General features: G+C 42.1%; 1 protein-coding gene across 1 annotated transcript in view; it reads left to right on the top strand.

The window, feature by feature from the left end:
- DPH6 (diphthamine biosynthesis 6) overlaps positions 1 to 20,788 on the top strand; it is a 71,868-nt gene that overhangs the window by 17,746 nt on the left and 33,334 nt on the right. Inside the window, exons 4-8 of the mRNA XM_075282922.1 lie at positions 1,191 to 1,264; positions 1,708 to 1,826; positions 6,382 to 6,443; positions 7,867 to 7,961; positions 18,269 to 18,356. Of these exons, the coding sequence (XP_075139023.1) occupies positions 1,191 to 1,264; positions 1,708 to 1,826; positions 6,382 to 6,443; positions 7,867 to 7,961; positions 18,269 to 18,356 (438 nt within the window). The remainder of the gene's footprint in view (positions 1 to 1,190; positions 1,265 to 1,707; positions 1,827 to 6,381; positions 6,444 to 7,866; positions 7,962 to 18,268; positions 18,357 to 20,788) is intronic.

Raw genomic sequence — 20,788 nt, 5'->3', positions numbered from 1 at the left:
CAGCGAATTTAGTCTTTAGCATGTGGTGCACATTTGCAATAAGATCAGACAGAGGCCACCAAAATACAAAAATGATTTTGCGGGTAAAATTGAGGCGTTACCATCAAAATCGGTCACTGCATGTAAAATGGGTTGTGGCCACACATAGGCGCTAAATTTGTCATTACCCTTAAAGCCCGTATTGCAGGCAATTCCATTTCATAGATGGATGACTGTTGATCTACAAGGCCGCCATGTTTAAGTTTTCATTGTCTAGTAATGTAAGAATCCTTTAAAGGGGTTTTCCCTGCCCCAAATGTATTTTTCATACTGATGACCTATCCACTGGATAGTTCATCGGTATGTGATCTGTGGGGGTCTGACACCCAGACCCTGCACAGATCAGCTGTTGTAGCCGCTACTGGGAGTCAGCTAATGGACGGGTGGCTCATGCAGACCCTGCTATTATTCTTTTTTTTTTTTTTTTTTTTTTTAAATTAATGTAGATTGCAAGCCCCATATAGGGATCACCCATTCTATATCTTTGTAGAATGGGAGTAAATCCATGCAAACATGGGGAGAACATACAAACTCCTTGTAGATGTTCCTGGCAGGATTCGAACCCAGGACCTAAGCGCTGCAAGGCTGCAGTGCTAACCACTGAGTCACCATGTTGCCCCCAGTCCTCTCCTATTCAGTTAATAGGAGTGGCGATACAGTTCGCCCAGAACCATTGCTACGCAGAGAACGGGGTTGCTGCGACACTTCTAATACTTGGATAACTGCAGACTCTGTGCTCTCTCCATCCACTAGTGGCTTTCAGTGTCTGGAAGCTGCTGCAACAGCTGATCTGTGTGGGGTCCAGGTTCAGACCCCAACTGATCACATAGTGATGACCTATCCTGTTTAAAAATCGACTTGGTGTTGGAAGACCCCATTAAAGTTTCATTTACACTGGCCAATTATTATCATGTGCCACTTGTTGTAGGGCAGTTGTAGCACCCTGTTTTCAGGCAGGAAGCTTGCCACCCTAAAACACGTCCTTATTACATGCCTATTGATGATAGCTTGTCCAGTCAGTCCCTTCCATGCACCCTATTACCCCGCATTTCTATTTGCACAATAGTCATACGGTAATGGATTGTCCATATGGCACAACCTCCTTAATATTCTATTATCTTTAGTTATTATTGATGCATTTTTCTTTTCAGGATAAGGAGGCAGTGGACTCTGTTTCAGTTGGAGCTATCCTGTCTGACTACCAGCGTGTACGAGTGGAAAACGTGTAAGAATTTTCTGTTCTATGAAATATACTTTATAAGGAAACCGCCCAGGAGTAGCCTGCCGCCGTTGCCATTGCGAGCACTTACAGTATGACTAAAGGGTTGCTTTCTTGCAAAAACAACACCACATCTGTCAACAGGCTGTGTGGGGTATTGCAGTTCAGTCTCATTCACTTTGATAGAACTGAGTTTCAACACTGGACACAACTTATAGACCGGTGCGGTGCTTTTTCTGGTAGACAGTAGCCATATTTTTCTAATTCTAACGACCCCATTTTGTCCAATTTCTATAAAGTGAGTCTACATGCTATTGCCAACAATATTTTATTGGAAGATGTTCTGGTTTGGATAGAAGTGCAGTCCTTAGTACTAATTTTGGCTACATATGTCCATATGTTATTGCAACCATACTTTTAAGCAGTTACAAAGTGTCCTTTGCTTTTAGGTGTCAGCGACTCTGTCTTCAGCCGCTTGCTTTCCTCTGGCGCCGAAAACAAGAGGATCTGTTGAATGAAATGATATCCAGCGGCTTGCAGGCCATTCTCATCAAGGTAGCTGCATTTGGTAAGAGGCACCTATATGTCCATAAATTAAGACTGGCGTACAAGACACTGGTCTTGATAAATGTTCTCCATTATGGCTTCAATCGGATGCTTTCCCTTTAGGCTTTTCAGTCCAAGAAGGGCGTAAAAGACCCTGTTTTTTCACCCTGTGTAGGTTCCTAAATCTCAAAAATAAGACTAGCTTGATCGTTGTGGGTCATTGGCCACTTCACCTCTAATAGTGGCAATAACGTATCATTGCCAGGTGACATCAAGACAAAAGACGGTTGCTGCTAAGGCCTGGTACACATCTGAATTCGCTATTCCGTTTGGGGAGTCTGCATGGGGACCCCTGGAACAGAATACCGAACACATTGACAAGTGGTGAGCACACGGATCCTATAGACTGTAATGGGGTCCATGTGTGTTCTGCGCGGTGTCCGCACGAGCCATGCGATCAGGAAAGTAGTTCACAAATTACTTTTCTGTCCGCATGTTCTGTGCGGGAATCACATGGACCCATTGCATTGTGAAATGAATTAATTAATCTAAATAAACAATAATAACAACAATAATAAATTCAGCTGAGGATGTGTGGCTACCTCTCAGCTCTTACTAATGTAGGGTTTCAGCAGATGTCCCCTCTATGATACCTACAAGCTCTAATAAGAACAATCCCTTTAATTAATAACTTTCCATACCCTATACCTATTATAAAAAGTAAGGTCTGTATATGTTAAAAGATTTGCAGTGTCACAGACATGTCAGACATATCAGCCCAGTCTTACAGAGGGCATAAGACATAGGATCAGCATGGCTCGTTGTCAAACTGCACATTTCTTAGGATTATTGTTAGGCAGGAAGTAATGTGTCTTATTAGTCTGTGAATGTGATCATCCCTTCACTGCTCCTCAGCATAGACCCTAATGGCCAGATCCAACTTTAGTCTTGCCACCTCCACATGAAGTGTCATGATTGACATTTACGGATATGGAAACCATCTTCTCTTTGCATGTATCTGATAATAGCAATATTTAAAGATTAATTATATATGAAGATTAAATAGCAGTGGAGTAGTAATAAAGTTTATTAACTTATTAAATCTATTTCACTTTAAAGCAGACTTATCGCCATTCCTGACATATGTTTTAGTAAATACTTTTCATGAAATAACAATTCTGGAGCGTCTTTTCTTATAACTCTGTGGTGCCGTTCCTCTGTTATCCCTCCTAGAAATGTATTCATAAATTGACAAGTAGGTGTTACCATTCTCTTCGTTCAAGTGGCGTATCCCTAAACAGTCTGACTTTGGACAGTGTATGTGTTAGGAATTTTTTATTTTTTTTTAAATGTAGATTGTGAACCCCTCTCAGTATGTCTTTGGAATGTGGGAGGAAATCCACGCAAACACAGGGAGTACATATAAACTCCTTGCAAATGTTGTCCTTGGCAGGATTTGAACCCAGGACGCCAGCGCTGCAAGGCCAAAACAGTACTGAGTGTACAACGCTCTCCTAACCAGAGCAGAACCAGGCCCCAGAAGTCTTCGCCAGAGCCTCTGATGGTGGAGTTGGACATTTCTGGGAACCAGAAATGCAACCGCCTAGAGAGCGCCACACTCAGCGCACCCCAAGTAGCAGAGGACCCAGAAAACCCAGTAACACTAACCTCAGCAGATGAAGAAACGGGAGAAGCTGGTCAGCAAAGAGAAAGATGTTCTGAGGAATGACATGAGATAGCAGAAGCACCAAAGGAAGGTCGTACAGGCAAAGTCGGTACACAGGAGATCTCGCAGGTTTTCAGGGATAGCCGAGACAAAGTCAATCAAGCTGGGATGGTACACAGGAGGTCACGAGGTAGCAGGAGGGAGAAGCAAATGCGTAGTCAGGAGAACCGGGTCATAACACAAGAGGTCACAGAGTAGCCAAGCAGAGGTCAAGCAGGTGTAGTCAGGTAACAAGCCGAGCTCATCCAAAGATGGTCAAAAGGTATCTAAATCGAGAGGTCAAAGAGAGGTAGTCTTGAAGACAAACCAATGTCAAAAAAATGGAAACACAGTAGGAGGCACAGGAGGGTCAGGAGCAGGACAAAAGCACAGGGGGAGCTGTCACCAGGTGAAACTGAATAACCGGTGGCGGGCCGGAGCCAGAATTAGGGCTAAATAGCCTCCGGCCCACCACTGACCCCCCCCCCCCCGACCCCGGAAGTGCCGGTTTCAGTCCCAGGAGGAGACCGGAATCCCTGCAGACTAATGCAGAGGTTCAGGCCCTTCTTTACAAGGGACCGGAATCGCCAATCCAGGGCAGCAAACAGATCAGGCCGGCAGCCTCCGTGCGGTGCAGTGGAGGCTCCGGCCCGGAGGCCTAACAGTATGTGTACAAGGACACACCCCAACAACATCCGATCAGTTTATTCTAACATTGCTAGGAGGAATAACAGAGAAATATCACAATGCAGAGATCTAAAAAAAAAATAGTTATTTAATGGGGAATACAAGTATATACTAAAACAGACATGTCTTGACAGGCCCTCTTTAAAGTTTACTGAAACACATAAAGTTGTGTGTAAAGAGATAAAGATGTGGTAAAATCTCTTTTATTGTATTTATGGATGTTGGTTTATAATTCTACTTATGTACTTAAAGTAATATACCTGTAACCGATTAGACACAATTTCACTGCATATAGTTTATAAGAATACATAAACTGTAATGATTCACTATTATATATGTAAAGCACAATCTGGAAACTTGATGTAACAGGTGTATTAAAATCATTGACTTTTTGTGTAGAATGTTGTGCCAGGTTTCCATAAAATAGAAACCTCCAAGCAATACCAAAGGGGTTTGGGGGGTTGCTCTGTGAGCCTAAAGGGGTTGTCTGGTTTTTAGTATTAATGGCCAAGCCTTAGGATAGGCCATTAATATTATATCTGTGGCAACGTGGCTTGCAGCATTGTTTACTGCTGCTCACTCGCCGTACAAACTATAGCAGCAAGTGTGAGTACTGCAGTGTTTTTCCATTGAAATCTAACCAAAGGATAGACCATTAGTGTTAGAAACCAGATATGCCCTTTAACAAGGCAGCAGCATTTTCACAAATTTCTCTGCTAGTTTGCTACAGTGCATCAGTATACAGTCTAGGCAGTATAGTCAGCGCACTGTCAGCTTTCCCGTTATGTGCCCCGGGGGAAGAGATATCGGTGCAATTACCAATAGCTTGTCACCGTCAGAAGGGCGTTCCTGACGATCTAGCTGGGAACGCCCCTCCTGACAGTACTGTCTGTAGCGCTATACTGTCAGAGGGGGCGTTCCTTACCGCCCACCCATGACGCTGAGTGGTGAGGAACACCCCCGTCCTCCTGACAGTACTAGTCTATTGACGAGTCGGGAGAGGGGGGTTGTTCCTCACCGTTCAGCATCATGGCTGGGTAGTAAGGAACGCCCGCTCTGACAGTATAGCAGTATAGCGCTACGGACAGTACTGTCAGGAGGGGCATTCCCAGCTAGACTGTCAGGAACGCCCTTCTGACAGTGAAGAGTTATCAGTAATTGCACAGATATCTCTTCCCCAGGGCAGGAAAGCTGACAGTGCGCTGAATTCAGCACACTGTCTGCTTTCTAGCGGTATATAAAACCACATGTGCCCAAGGACATGAAAGGTCCTATTTAAAAATGATGGACACCTGAGGGACCCCACTATAGTCAATGAGTTCTGTTGGGCTCTGTATGTAACCGCTATTTCAATGGTCCACCTATCCATTGTTCTAGTCTTCTGATAGACCAGAACGATAGACAGTGACACTATTGAGAACCTAGTGTCATGCTGATTTTTTTTTATATTTCTTTTTCTTAAATTCAGAGGAAATATGCAAAATAGAAGGCAGATGAAGATGCTTCTCAACAAACTTTGTATAAATCAGTCTTATGGTGTGTTTAAATTTACAATTGTTAGCCATTATATAACTTGTATTCTTCACTTTCCTCTTTTTTGTGCTCCATCCGTAATTCTCACAAGTCCATGAGCTAGGGCGTGTAGATTTTCGGCTATGATATCTCCCATGCACTACACGCAGGTGGTGAGGATAGAAAGTCCCTATTTAGCTCTAGCATCCTTACCCCTCCCCTCTCTGTAGATTTTTATGTAAAGCTGTAATGTAGTATCTCTGTGCTGTGGCAAGATGGTTTCAGCAGAGATTTCAGAGTCACTGTCAGCTTAGTAGGGAGTAGTAAAAATCCTGATAAGTGTAGAAAGAAGCATTTTTCTGTAATAAGATATACAGTAACATATTTTATTCACTTGCACTATTGATTTATGCAGAGTTTGTTAAAAAGTTATTTACCATTTAAGCTCGCTATAGAGTCTTTTTATTTTTTATTTTTGGGTAATCACAGTCATCATCAGCATGATCTTCTAGCAGGTAGCTATCATTGACTTAACAGAAGTTCATTGAAAATTGTAACTTTAGGTGTAATCAGGTTTTTATTGAGTTTTCAAGAAGTTAAGCAAAACAAGAACAATAAAAGAAAAAACAAAACAAAGAACGAAGAAAATTGTAACTTTACTTTTGATTTCCAGGGTTAGATCCTGATAAACATCTTGGAAAGTCCTTAGAAGAAATGAGGCCCCTCTTGATGCAGGTCAGTTATATAATGTAAATTACTTTACTTTGACATTAGAGAGACTCTCTCCAGCGACGCCTCCATCTTCTTCAGCAACCGCCTCTTCACTCGTCTTCTTCCAGCTGGGGTCACACTTAGACGCCTGCACAATCGGCTCTGCCATTGGGCCTCACGCAGAGCCGACTGCAAATTCCGGCGGCCATTCTTTTATGCGAGCATGTGCAGTACGCGTTTTAGTAAAAAAGTGGCCGCTGGCATTTGCAGTCAGCGATGCGTGAGGCCCGATGGCACAGCCGACTGCCATCGGGCCTCTGTTTTCATAGAGACATTGTAATTCATGCAGTGACCCCAACCAGAAGAAGACGAGTGAAGAGGCGGTTGCTGAAGAAGATGGAGGCGTCACTGGAGAGAGTTCTCTCGCAGCATTGAGGACACCCCTAGTGCTGTTTGAGCGCTGGGGCCCACCCCCAGTGCTGCGAGAGAACTCATTTGCATACCGACAAAAACCGGGATTTTAACTGAACAGCGGGCCGGAGATGACTTCTAAAGGTAGGAGAAGAATAGCCTTTCTTTAGGCTATTCCGATGTGTTAACAAGAAAAAAAAGGGTTTTAATGGTAGAATCCCTTTTAAAATGAAGATCCTAAAATTAGGTGAATACAATCTCAGATGTGCAACATTGACAAATGGAAAGCCAGTGGAAGGAACCTTGTGTTTTCATTTTATCACTGAAATCAGTGGAGATGGATACCAACAAAAGAATTCAATTAACAAGGTCTTCTGAAGGATCAAAACCACAGACCCCTCAAGTGTAGTGTGAGATGACCCTTACCATTCTCCTTATATAAAGGGGTATGTTGCTATACAGACACACACTGATTTGTCAGTGTGAGAGTTTGTAGGAATGCACCTCAAATTGTAACACAGTTGTCAATGTATCTATAGAGCAGACTGAATAGGGTTTATCTCAGACTACCTGTTGGCACTGTAGGTATGTTGTATCATAAAATCACAGCTCAACCTTTAGGGAGCTGAACAAAAAAAGTTGCAAATTGGCAACATCTGACGTAAATAAGTAGCAGGTAGTCATCTATAGGTAATATATATAGCACATTATATTCCCATAGGATCTACTGACCTATGAAATATCCCTGTACGTATCATCAAATAGTAATTTTTCATAGAGGAAATAATGGGTTAGTTGAGATGTATTTGCTGCCACATAACTATCAGCAAGCAGCACTTACCCCCTCGTCTGGACGCTTATATAGGAAGCAGACTGCCTGTATAGTTTGTACCTATGTACTTTGCGAGCTCTCATCCTCATTTCTCACACAAACCGTTATTTTGGGACCTCATGTTATACAAAGAACCACAATCCCCAGAGTTCATCCAACAAAGGTTAAGAATCTGAATTCAAGGATTGTCTGCATTTGTTTCAGCTGTCTGCTCGATATGGCGTCCATGTGTGCGGAGAAGGAGGGGAGTATGAGACTCTTACTTTGGACTGTCCACTCTTCAAGAAGAAAATAGTTGTGTAAGTTAGTGTCATCAAACTGTTCTCTAGACGTTGTAGTAATATTTGTGCAATGCTACTTTTAATTCCGTGTATTTATAGGATATACAGTATATAACTACTACACACTGACTTATCCGTAGTGTTCTTGTATTTCTTCTAAGACACCCCTAACTGGCTTTTCATAAGGCAATAATGCAACTTCTGATTTCCATCGTTGTCTTGTAGAAATTACTGTTTGCAGCTGGTATCTTTCGTACAACATGGGCTATGAAGTCTTATTCATGCACAAGTTAAAGGGATTTTCCAGAACTTACATTCACACTCTTTGGGTAAGTTCTCACTGAGTATTTTGGACCAGAACCTGAAGCGGAGACGGCCTCAGGTTCCGGTCCAAAATACGGTAGCTGTAACTGGATGCTGCATCGGCATCCAGTCACGCACTCCGGATGAGGCCCAAATGAATGAGCCTAGTCAGGAGGGAGTGTCTTCAGGCGGATGTCGCGAGGCGAATCGGCCTGTAACAATGAGCATCTTGCTTCTTTTTCCGGGAGCCGGAACAAACCGGCTCCAGGAAAAAAGAACTGAGCGGCTCTCATTGATTTCAATGGGAGCCGTCTTTTTTGGTCAGGATTTTGAGGAGGATACGGCCTCAAAATCCTGACCAAAAAAACTCCGTGTGAACTTACCCTTTGAATTCAACAAGTTTACATATCAGGACATAATTAAAAACATCTGGTACTTAGAAGGCCTTAAAATTAGGTAAATCCAACCTCACATGGCCAACAATGACAAATTACACTGTACCATTTTTTTTATTCATTAAACACTAAGCCCAAATGCCGCAACAGTGTGTGAAAAATTAAGTACACCCTCACTTCCTCAATACCAATTAAGAGGGTAAGTGGCAGCCAGGTGCTGGAAATCAAATGTCTTTGATTAATTGATCGACAAACAAGTGTGACAACCTCTACAAAAGCTGAAGTTTTGTCAGTTTGCTGGGCTGGAATAGTCAGGTGTGTGTTAGCACATTGCTAAGGATGAAAAATATCAGCAATGATGTTCATGAAACAATTGCTGCTGCTGATCAATCTGAATCGGTTGTAAAACCATTTCCCAAAAATTTGAAGTACAGTCACAACATCATTCTACAGTGTTTGATGCTCGGAAAAATTGCAAAAAATCTAGAAGTTTCATCTTAAAAAAAAAATGATGGCAATATGGATTAAAGGGATTTTCTGGAGTTATCAGTTGGTGACCTATCCTTGATACAGACTTTGTGCCAACTCTACAGGGAGGGGCAGAAGTTGTCATTACATACATTATCTAAAGGAAGCAGTCTGTAAAAGATTTATTGTTGACAAGAGAATACATAGGGCTGTAAAAATATGCAGTTGCCCAATACTTCTTTAGATATTTGGTGTGCAACGGTCCAGGTACATTCTGCTTGACATTTTACTTAGAAAGTTATAGGTATGCCGGGCCGAAAGCTGTGATGGTTTTACAGTAGTCAGGATCTTTTTTATGACTTGAGGCTTTTAGGAAATACGGGCAGCAGTTTGCTTTCTGCAACTAGGGCTTCACTCACATGATCGCGTGTCATGTACGGATCCATGAAAACCAAAATGGACAAAATAGATAGAGTCCATGTACTGTGTGTATTTTTGAGTATATGAGCCCTGACCACATAATGAACACGAATAAGACATACCTTGAGTTTTTAGCGGCCACAGTAGTGTGCATGGGGTTATAGAAATAAATGGGTCTGTGTGCTGTCTGTTAAAAAAAAAATGGATAGAATATGGACAAAAAATATATATTCATGTTCTTGAATCCTAATGGATAAGAAACAGATATAGCAGAGTTAACATTAAACTTCTGTAGTTAGTTACCTCCAATTATAAAAAAAAACCAAACAAACACTTTTCAGAAATTAATAGTACAGGTGAAAATAAGAAACTTTGTAATATATCTCATTTAAGAAATATGTCGCCTTTTCCATTTGCTTTTTACATATAAGTCTATGGAGAAGGGAGGGGTAAAGGAGGTAGAAATATGAGGCAATAAATCAATTAACATCCTCCTCATCCCCTCCCCCTTCCCCATAGAGCTCTCTGTGTAATAGCACTGCAGATTCTATATAAACAATCAGGCTGATCATGAGGAGAACAGTTTAAGGCTAGTTCACAGGTAAAAACCGCCTGGCTTATTTATGTCCTGAAAAAAAACGCTTCCTAATTAGGAAGTGTTTTTTTGACCTTGAGGCGTTTTTTGGAGCGTTTTCTGCAGCAGTTTTTGGTAAAAACTGTTTCAGAAAACGCCAGGCAGTTTTCCCCTCCCCTAAAGTGAATGGACTGTAAAAAAAACGCTAGGCGTTTTTCGCCTCCCATTCACTTCCATTGCCTTCCTTATGCGGAATGGTCATGTCGCTTCTTTTTTCTGTTAGCAGCAAAAAACTGCTAGCAGAAAGACGAAAGCTAGCGGTCTCCATAGACCACCATTGTATGGAGGCAGATTTTGAGGCGAAATCTGCTGTCAAAATCTGCCTCATTGCCCCTGTGTGAACTAGCCCTAACAAGTAGAAAAGGAAGCCGGTTTCCTTAACCACTCCAGTACCGGGCCAATTTCTGGTCTAGGACCAGACACATTTTAGCTTTTTTTTTGTATGTGCAGTTTAGAGGGGTGTAACATTTTTCTCATATGTCTCATTCAACTAATTTTTGCATCTTTTTTCAGGGACACATAGGGCTTTATTTTTATGTTGTTTTTATTTTTGCATGTGTTTTATTTATTTTTTTTATATCCGGGAAAATATAAACAAGATAGGAGGAAAATTGTGTCTGGTTTTCACTTCTCTGTTTTGTTTTTTTTTATTTAATAACACAAAGTGCCACTGAAAATCTTTTTAAAATAGTTTTTCCTTTCCGTTACGGTAATTTTTATTTTGTATGGTGTCGTTGGGGGTGGGGCTATAACCTATAATAAGTGTTATATTATTTTATTTATTTTTAAATTATTTTATTTACTTTTTTTATACTTTTCTATTCATTTTTTATTTATTTTTTTTCAGATTGTGTCCCCATAAGGTCATAAGAGACCTTTAGGGACATCTGATCACTTTTTTTTTGTATTAGAGACAAATTTCCCCTGCAACTGGGGCTTGTACATTTAGCTCCAGTTGCAGGAGGAATACAGACTCCTGCATGCTACTGTTCAGCTTACAGAGCTGATCTGGGTCCTGTATACACAGTGATCGAGAAGGCATGGGAGGTAATAAACCTTCCCTTCCTTCTCTCTGGGAGCTCCAGTTGAAGTTATAGCCGGCTCCCTGTTTTAGCAGCTGCACGATCTCGTGCAGCTGCTGTGTTCTGCTTGGACGTACTGGTATGTCCTGTCAGAACAAGGCAACCACCTTCTGGAAGTATATAGTCTATGGGCGGTCCATAAGTGGTTAATAAGATATATTACAAAGCTTCTTATCTTCACATATACTATTCATTTATGTAAAGTTGTTTAGAACTAGAGATACACTTTAAACTTTGCAGCGTGATATCTTATCACAAGAGACAAAGAAAACCTTTCACCACCCCCAACAACTTTTTGCAACCTTTAATACTTGCCTCTCCACTGACTCTGGCGCAGTTGGAATTTTTTCTCTAGCCCCATCCATTCCTGAGCAATCATTTCTGTTTGTTACAGCACAGTTATGTTCTCTGCTGTCAGGTGGGCGGTCCCTGTTAGTCTGCCCCAGCCTGAGACCACCCACCTGACAGTACAGAGCTATAATTGTACTGAAAAGAACAACCACGATTGCTCAGGAACGGTGGGGGATAGAGAAAAAATTCCAACTGTGCCAGAATCAGTGGAGCAGCACCTATTACTTGTTGGAAAGAGCTGGATTTGACATAGGTGGTGAAAGTTCATCCTTAAAAATGTATGTAAAGATATCCTGGTGCTTTAGTTTCCTATACCCTAAATCAACATATTTCCTATCCATTTACCATTGAGCATGTTCTAGAAACCACAGGTATTTTCAGTAGGAGGAATACTAATGAATAGAGATGAGCGAGTACTATTCGAAACGCCAGTTTCGAATAGCACGCACCCGTAGGAATGAATGGACGTAGCCGGCACACAGGGGGTTAAGCGGCCAGCCGCCGGCAAAAGTCGGTGTGCCGGCCGCTTCCATTCATTCCTATGAGTGCGTGCTATTATTAATAGTACTCGCTCATCTCTACTAATGAACATACATTATAGCTTAGTTTTGTAGATCTGGTTTGGCTTACGTAAGATCACTTCTTCCTTCTAGAAGTAAACTTATTTGCATTGTTTTTCCCATGGAGCATTGCCTGTAAATAAGTCTCCACGCACCCGCTGGATCTCTTCAATGAGAGATGCTGTTGAACGATTTAAAGCTAGTAATTCTTAATACCGCAGCCTTATCGACTGTGCGAGAGCCCACGAGACTTTCCACTAGCGAGCAGAACGTGGTGCCAGTCTTGTTCTGGGTATGGCAGCCTATTCCGGCAGTTCATATCAGAGCTGCCCACCCCACAAGGTTTGTGAAGACTTTGATTTGCCTTGGTGCTGCCTTAATGGCACAGCAGTGTTCGCAGACAATCGGCTTCCTGCATTCAGTGACAGGCGCTCTTGCTGAGAAGAAATCACCCAGAGCGACACATTTTTTTTTCCCATAACGGTTACAGCAAAGTGCGACGACTTCAGCACTTAAAAGCTGCAATTGTTTGCTTTTCATTGAGAGCTTTCACTTTTTTAACATTAAAATCCCTGTAATCATAGCTCCTAATTCTTTCCTGACAGGGATTAGTCATGATACCTCTTTCATGGGGGCTGCTTGTACTGTCCTGAGAGTTAGGACGTGTTCTTGACATTAGGAACATTTTGCTATTTTCAACTGTTGTAAATGGAGACCAAAATAACTATGTAGGATGCGTCAAAGCTGCTACGAGGACAGGACATGTACCCAGGATGTGTCAAGGAAAGTGACTGGGGCTCAGAGAGGCCTGACAAATGGAACTTTTTAACTTTTCTAGTAATGTGCATTAGAACGAAAACTATTTAGGTTATGATGGGTCTCGGGGTGATAATAGGACTGCTGTATTTGTTTGTTAGAAAGCCAATTTCTTAGCTTTAGTTTCAAAAGTATTTATTGAAAAGTTACAATGTTATATAACAGAGCAAGCAAGAAGACAATCGTAATATAAGGCCTGGTTCACATCTGCGTTCGGTATTCCAATCGGGGAGTCTGTTTGTGGCCACCCCCCCCGAATGGAATACCGAACGTTGATGCCAGAGGTCAGAGGAGAATGGCCAGACTGGTTTGAGCTGATAGAAAGGCAACAGTGACTCAAATAGCCACCCGTTACAACCAAGGTAGCCAGAAGAGCATCTCTGAACGCACAGTACGTCGAACTTTGAGGCAGATGGGCTACAGCAGCAGAAGACCACACCGGGTGCCACTCCTTTCAGCTAAGAACAGGAAACTGAGGCTACAATTTGCACAAGCTCATCGAAATTGGACAATTGAAAATTGGAAAAACGTTGCCTGGTCTGATGAGTCTCGATTTCTGCTGCGACATTCGGATGGTAGGGTCAGAATTTGGCGTCAACAACATGAAAGCATGGATCCATCCTGCCTTGTATCAACGGTTCAGGCTGGTGGTGGTGGTGTCATGGTGTGGGGAATATTTTCTTGGCACTCTTTGGGCCCCTTGGTACCAATTGAGCATCGTTGCAACGCCAAAGCCTACCTGAGTATTGTTGCTGACCATGTCCATCCCTTTATGACCACAATGTACCCAACATCTGATGGCTACTTTCAGCAGGATAATGCGCCATGTCATAAAGTTGGAATCATCTCAGACTGGTTTCTTGAACATGACAATGAGTTCACTGTACTCCAATGGCCTCCACAGTCACCAGATCTCAATCCAATAGAGCATCTTTGGGATGTGGTGGAACGGGAGATTCGCATCATGGATGTGCAGCTGACAAATCTGCGGCAACTGTGTGATGCCATCATGTCAATATGGACCAAAATCTCTGAGGAATGCTTCCAGCACCTTGTTGAATCTATGCCATGAAGAATTGAGGCAGTTCTGAAGGCAAAAGGGGGTCCAACCCGTTACTAGCATGGTGTACCTAATAAAGTGGCCGGTGAGTGTATATGGAGCATAGGGGAGTAAGCTCTTGCCAGATGGCTCTGGCTCTGACTCAGGTTTATCTTTCCTGAAAGCAAACCAATTGGGCATGTTGAAATCCAGCATGGGCCCATCCTTCTTTCCCCTGACATCTGTCGTCAGGAGGCCCCCCTATGCATTAGATGGTCTGCCATTGCAGCAAAATTGGCATGTTCAGCCAACAGTAATTTCTATGGGCAGTCTTAGGTTAGGTTCACACTACTGTTATTTAATGTCCGTTGCTCTCATCCATCACAAGATAAGAGCAACGGACATTAAATGACATATACAAAAATATGCAGGCAGGACTTTTTCTTACAAAAGTATACAAACTATATGGAAGACGTCATGTTTTTTTTAACGTGGAGATGTATGCAGACAGACACCCACCAGAGGGAGCTCTGCCTACATTTGTCATGTAATGTCCATTGATCTCATCCTGTGTCGGTCCATAGGCTTTGACACAGGCATCTGGTAACAGTTCATATAAATTGGCTCATAGGTTTCCATTGATTTTATTCAGCTGTTGGATGGCCAATACAAAAACTGTCACCACACTCCCACGTTTTATGCCTGTGTGAATAGAGTTTTACTCTTAATTTTTTCTTGATTGTTGTAGAAATCAACAAAAGATTTAAAAAAAAGTCTCTACTTGTATCACCTTTGAAATATACAAATCCCAGAAAACAATAATTTAACGTAATTAATAATAAAATATTACATTCATAAAATAATCCTAAAAGCAAAAAATAAAGGATTAAACACAATTGGTATTTTTTTTTAGAGGGTTCATCGTTCTTAGAGAATGTAATAGCAAAAAGCAAATATAATCTTTTTTTTTTAAGTTCATATAAAATTAAGGGATATATATATCCTACTTCCTCCTATCCTATCCTACTAATCCTACCTACTAATCCTTCCTATCCTATCCTACTAATATTATAAATGTGAAAGTTTGGATGTTTGTTACTCAGTCACGCAAAAAACGGCTGAACGGATTTGGATGAAATTTGGCACATAGATAGTTTGTAACCTGGATTAACACATAAGCTACTTTTCATCCCGGTAGATGACATGGCTTCATGACTGTTATGAATTTATGTTCACATACTTTATTATACTGCTCTCGCTGACAGGACTATCTCATCTAATTGCAGTTTGCTGATAAAGCCTGGTCTGTTATCTCGCTATGTAAACACACAGATAACACTGAGTCCATTCTATACATTCTATGCATCTGCATATTATCTGATCTGCATAAGTGTTCTGTGTTCTCTAGGCACTGTGATGGGAAAACCCCTTTAATCCAAATTGGCAGTTTCCCAACTTTAAATATGCTAGGAAAAAGAAAATCTAATTTATCGCAAAATTCTAAACTAACGAGCACTATGAAGGTAGCCAGAAGTCAACAGATTTCTCTTCAAGTGGAGCTGAGGAGGATCGAGCAAGCTAGGCGTCAAGTGTCTCTTAGAGCAGCCGAAACGCTGGAGCAGGCGGATTATCGACGCCAACAACACGCTCATTAGATAGCGTCCCAGCGAGCTGCTGAGATGCCGGAACAATCACAGGCACGGTGAAAGGAAAAAAGTTCAGCAGCAGGACAGCTTGATTGCTGCCAATACGCCGGAACAGGCAAACCATCGACGACAACAATTTGCTGAATATGGGTGGATCATCGACGCCAACAACACACAGACGAAGTTGCGGGCAGAGACTAGTATATATATATTTTATGTGTTTATATCTGGTTTTGATCTTTCCTGCAAGAAAGCATGAGCAGGGAGTGGACAGAAGTCCAGCTATTTCCATGTCTAGTTAGCTGCTTCCTGTTCATGAACATAGGCCTGACGATGGACGCAACATCTGAAATGTTGCGTAATAACTGCTAAGAAAAAAACCCAGCTTATTAAAAGATGTTGTGCCGTTACAGACACTTCTATACAGACATTTACATGATAGAGGACCAGGAGAATGGGAAACCAAAAGTCTCGTTAAAGGGGCTCTATCATTGGGAAAAGTCATTTTTAACTACCGTATGTACTCCAGTATAAGTCGACCCGAATATAATCCAACCCCCCTAATTTTACCATAAAAAAACGGGGAAAACTTATTGACTCGAGTATAAGCCGAGGGGGGAAAATGCATGACATTCTGTTTGTGCTAGTGTTAATCCTAGCCGGCTTCAGGCCTATATGGTAATATCCCAGATGTCACGGGGTCTGGGATATTACCATATAGGCCCAAAGCCTGTGGTAGTAGTAATAGCCTGTTACTGCTAGCACAGGCTTTGGGCCTGTATGGCAACAGGCTTCTACTGCTACCATAATGCTTTGGGCCTGTATGATAATGCCCCAGACGTCTGCGTCTCAGTGTAGGGGGCGTGATGACGCCGCATGTGCTGAGACGCAGTAAGACGTCATCGACATACGCCGGGTGTGGGCCTGAGCTAACGTGGCCACGTCACCCGGTGTGTGTTGTAGCCGGGGGAGGGGGCCGGGACTGGAGCGGAGGCCCGCTGCAGCGAGTCAATATGGTCGAGTCAGTTACCGTATTGACTCGAGTGGTAATTTCACTGGTCCGCAGTAAAAGACATCTGTGGGAGGCCGCTGGAACAGTGCTGCTGCCAATAGGTGGTCGGTGAGGCAACGCTGTCTCCAGGGTCGCCTTAAGATGTTTCCAAGGCAGAGAAGATGCTCTGGAAACATCTTGGGGCGGTCCTGGAGGCAGTGCTGCCTCACCACTCACCTATTGCTCCTACAGATGTCTTTCACTGCGGACCAGTCATGTGACATTTTCAATTACCGTATTGACGCGAGTATAAGCTGAGGCGCACTTTTTCAGCACAAAAACTGTGCTGAAAAACTCGGCTTATACTCGAGTATATACGTTAATCACATCCTTGCATAGGCTTTAGAAAAGCTATTCCACACCTACCTTTAGTATGTAGATGGCCTCTGTGGTTTTTGAATGAGCCCGTTTTTATTCATATGCTAATTAGCTTCCAGCCAGCACAGGAAGTTCCCAGCAGCACTCGTCTGCTATTCTTTCCTATCTGTGTGTGTAAACAGGAAGATGAGTCATCAGAAGCAGCAGCAGCCTGTGCTGTACTCATACATAGGAAAGAATAGCAGAGAGGAGTGCACGATGAGACTTCCGGGGTGCACCAAGAGGCTAATTAGCATATGAAGAAAAACGGGCTCATTCAAAAACCAAAGAGGCGATTTACATGCAAAAGGTCTATGTGCAATAGCCTAGAAAGGCTATGCAAGGATCTGCTTGTCTAAAAATGACTTTCCCCAATGATAGAGCCCCTAAAACCTCCTTGTGAATGAAGTGACCGGCACTCTATTCACTTCAGTGCGGCTGCCGGTCCTCTCCTACCTTCGGTGCTGGCTACATCTTACTTTCCATCTTTTATGACATTGTTTCCCACTTGTGATACATAATGATTTGAGACTGTCCTTTTTGCTTTGTGTCAGTGTTGATACCATATTGTAAGTAATGCAGCAGTAATTGCCCGGGCACCACAGCAATTCTCATTGGTTCGCTCAAGGTTATCCCAGTATTAGACTTGCCCTAAAGAAGCAGATTTCCGTTGTCTTCTTAGGGTGACACTTAAGGGTTTGGTGTATAATAATTTGCTGAGTTCCTCTGTGGACCGGGAGCTAATTATAGACTGTGATTCGTGAGTTCTCCATATCTCTCCCTGCTGGTAATTATAGCTGCACTATTAACAAGCTCCCATCATAGCCGCAGGCGACAGCCCTGTGAGGTCATCTTACGCTTACAGTCCTAGCCATCGCTTATTTGGATATATGTGGTTTTGATGCTACATTACCCAAACACTTCTGGCATGAACATTGTTCATACAATGGAAAGATTTGTCAATGTGCTTGGTCTGTGTATCTATTTTTTTTCGTTGTGTTTTAATAGTTTTATGCACAATTGTTATGTCTTAGATTCTATTTATCATCAGTCTTGGTTACATTATAAATATACAAATACATACATTGTTGTGAATTGCAGGTAGAATATCTTCTGTATTGTCACATCACATTGCTGTGTATCCTACGATGCAGCCATTCTGTCCACTTGTGTATGTGACCCCGCTGTCTCTTCTTGCTACAGTGATTCCTCAGAGGTGGTGATGCATTCTAATGATGCCTTTGCTCCTGTGGCTTATCTCCGAGTGTCAAAGCTTCATTTGGAGGATAAAGTGAGTAACGTGTGGTCTGCATCTTATTGTTATTCTGCTATACAACAGCTACATTTTTATTCCCATATTCCTGCTCTGCAAACACTCTTGTTACCTTCCCTATTAGGGTATATCTGCACAGTTTGGAATTGCTGCAGAGGATCTGCCTGGATTTGTAGATGGTAAATCTGCTGCAAAATACAGTAGCGGCGATAGAAATTTTTAAAGCTTTTTTTCTGCTGCAAAAATCTTTTTTTGGACTTTATTTTTATAGTTTAATTATTTATTAGAGATAAGCGAGTAGTACTCAATCGAGTAGGTATTCGATCGAATACTACGGTATTTGAAATACTCGCACTCTGTCGAATACCACACGGTAAACGCAGTAAAATATCGTTTCCCCTCCTACCTTCCCTGGTGCTTTTTTTTACACCAATAACTATGCAGGGGAGGCAGGACAGGAACTAGGACAACGTATGCATTGGAAAAAACGTATACAGCCATTGACTGGCTAAATCAGCAATAATAATAACAATAATAATGCAAGGACTTGGGCGTATTAGATGCACCCAGACATGCTTCCCCTGCTGTCCCAGTTGCATTCCAGACGTGTTGGCATCATTTTCTGGGGTGTCTTTGTGGACTTGGTGACTCCAATTGGTCGAATTTTGGTTTCCCTGAAACAAGCATGTTTTTCCCATAGACTATAATGGGATTCGATATTCGAACTAATAGTCGAATATTGAGGTCTACTACAATTAAATTTCGAATTTTCGAATATTTCACTACTCGCCCATCTCTATTATTTATGCATTGCATTGTCATTTTCAATGGGGGGGTTTAGTGGACAGGTATACATCTCTGATCACTTGCTTGTGATGCAGATCCACAATCTGCGCGTGCAGAAAAGTAAAAAAAAATCATGCATTCACTGTCCCAGTGTTTTGGTATACTTGTTCCCCAGCCAATATTACTGTAATTTACTTTTCTATGTTGTGTTTACGTGTGGCAGGAAATCAGACCCATGTGAGCGTAGCCATGATATGTGGACAACCTAACAAAAATGTGCTGGAATTGTATGTACAATCTTACCCAATAACATGACAAAAATTAAACACAGGGGTGGACAGAAGCACTGGCTGTAGGCTAATATCAGCAGGTGGACTATGGTCCAGCTATTTCCATTGCCAGTTAGTTGCTTCCTGTTAAAGAGCTTTTATCTGCCCAAGGAAGGATCCAACATGTCTGAAATGTTGCTACCATTTGTATCTTGCATAATAATAATGAAAATAATGAAGAATTCCTTAAAGGGGTATTCCCATCACGGTTGTTCAGCAGCCTGCAGGCTCTGTGCTCTCTTCCTGGTCTTCTCGGCACATTGGTGGACAGGGTTTCACTTGCTCTGCTATCTGCTATGTTTGCAGTCAGTAATGAGGGATTGGTTGTAAATGAATTACCACAGTATGAAGCTGATGTAGAGGCTGATGTAGTACAGCTGGATTTGAGTCAATTTGCATTACATACAAAGGTATCGGACTCCCTAGCTCAGCCTTTATCAGCCAAATTCAATTAAACTGACTGATAAGTGGAAGAGCAGGAGATAAGAGCTCAGAAATCCCGTAGCTCTCACCTCCCCCCTCCCCTATCTGAGGAGCTCCGTTGCTTGTCTGTGGCAGAGACATACACAGCTCAGAGCTGCTCCCAGCACTCAGCCCCTCCCTCCCCAACCCGGGAGCAGGCTGCTTCCTCACTTGGGGACTGAGCAGATAAGCCCGTGGTCCGGGGCCGTGGTCATAGAAACGCATGTAAACAATGAAGTGAATAAATTAAGATAGCGGCCAAACAAAGCAGTTTTGATTAAGCAATGTATTTAGAAAAAGTCTTATATCCACATAAACTAATTGTATAGATAGGATCCTTGTTATAGGAAAATCCCTTTAAACCATAACTCCAAGTCTAAAACAACTTTGCTTAAATGAATAGTACAGGTCAATACATGAAACTTTGTAATATATTTTATTAAAGAAATCAGTTATCAAGCTGAGTTACTGTTCATACATCTGTCTACGGAGAGGGAAGGGGGAGAAGGAGGAGAGTGAAAGAGACACAAGTAGCTGAAGCTGCTAAACTATTCTATTCTGTGAGTGAAAGAACTCTACAGACGCTTCTATCTTACAAGACACTTCACAGAATGAAGCAGTAAATATGTTACCAGCCTCTCCAGAAATCTTTGTGTGTGAGCCGAGGACAGAGACAGCTCCGAGTGAAGATAAGGACGTTGAGAGCTGCTTTATAAGCGGAAAAGGAAACGGATTTCTTTAATAAAATATATGACAAAGTTTCTTACATTATCCTGTAATATTCATATATGAAAATAAATGTTATAACTGGAGGAACGCTTTATTGTGCAACGTCAGCATAAGGAGTGCTGCCTCTGCTTCATGGATTGCAGA

The sequence above is a fragment of the Leptodactylus fuscus genome, chromosome 7 (genome assembly GCF_031893055.1).
Source record: "Leptodactylus fuscus isolate aLepFus1 chromosome 7, aLepFus1.hap2, whole genome shotgun sequence".
In the NCBI taxonomy this organism is placed as follows: domain Eukaryota; kingdom Metazoa; phylum Chordata; class Amphibia; order Anura; family Leptodactylidae; genus Leptodactylus; species Leptodactylus fuscus.
Note: the sequence above shows the minus strand (reverse complement) of the source record. Positions and strands in the feature narration are given on the sequence as shown.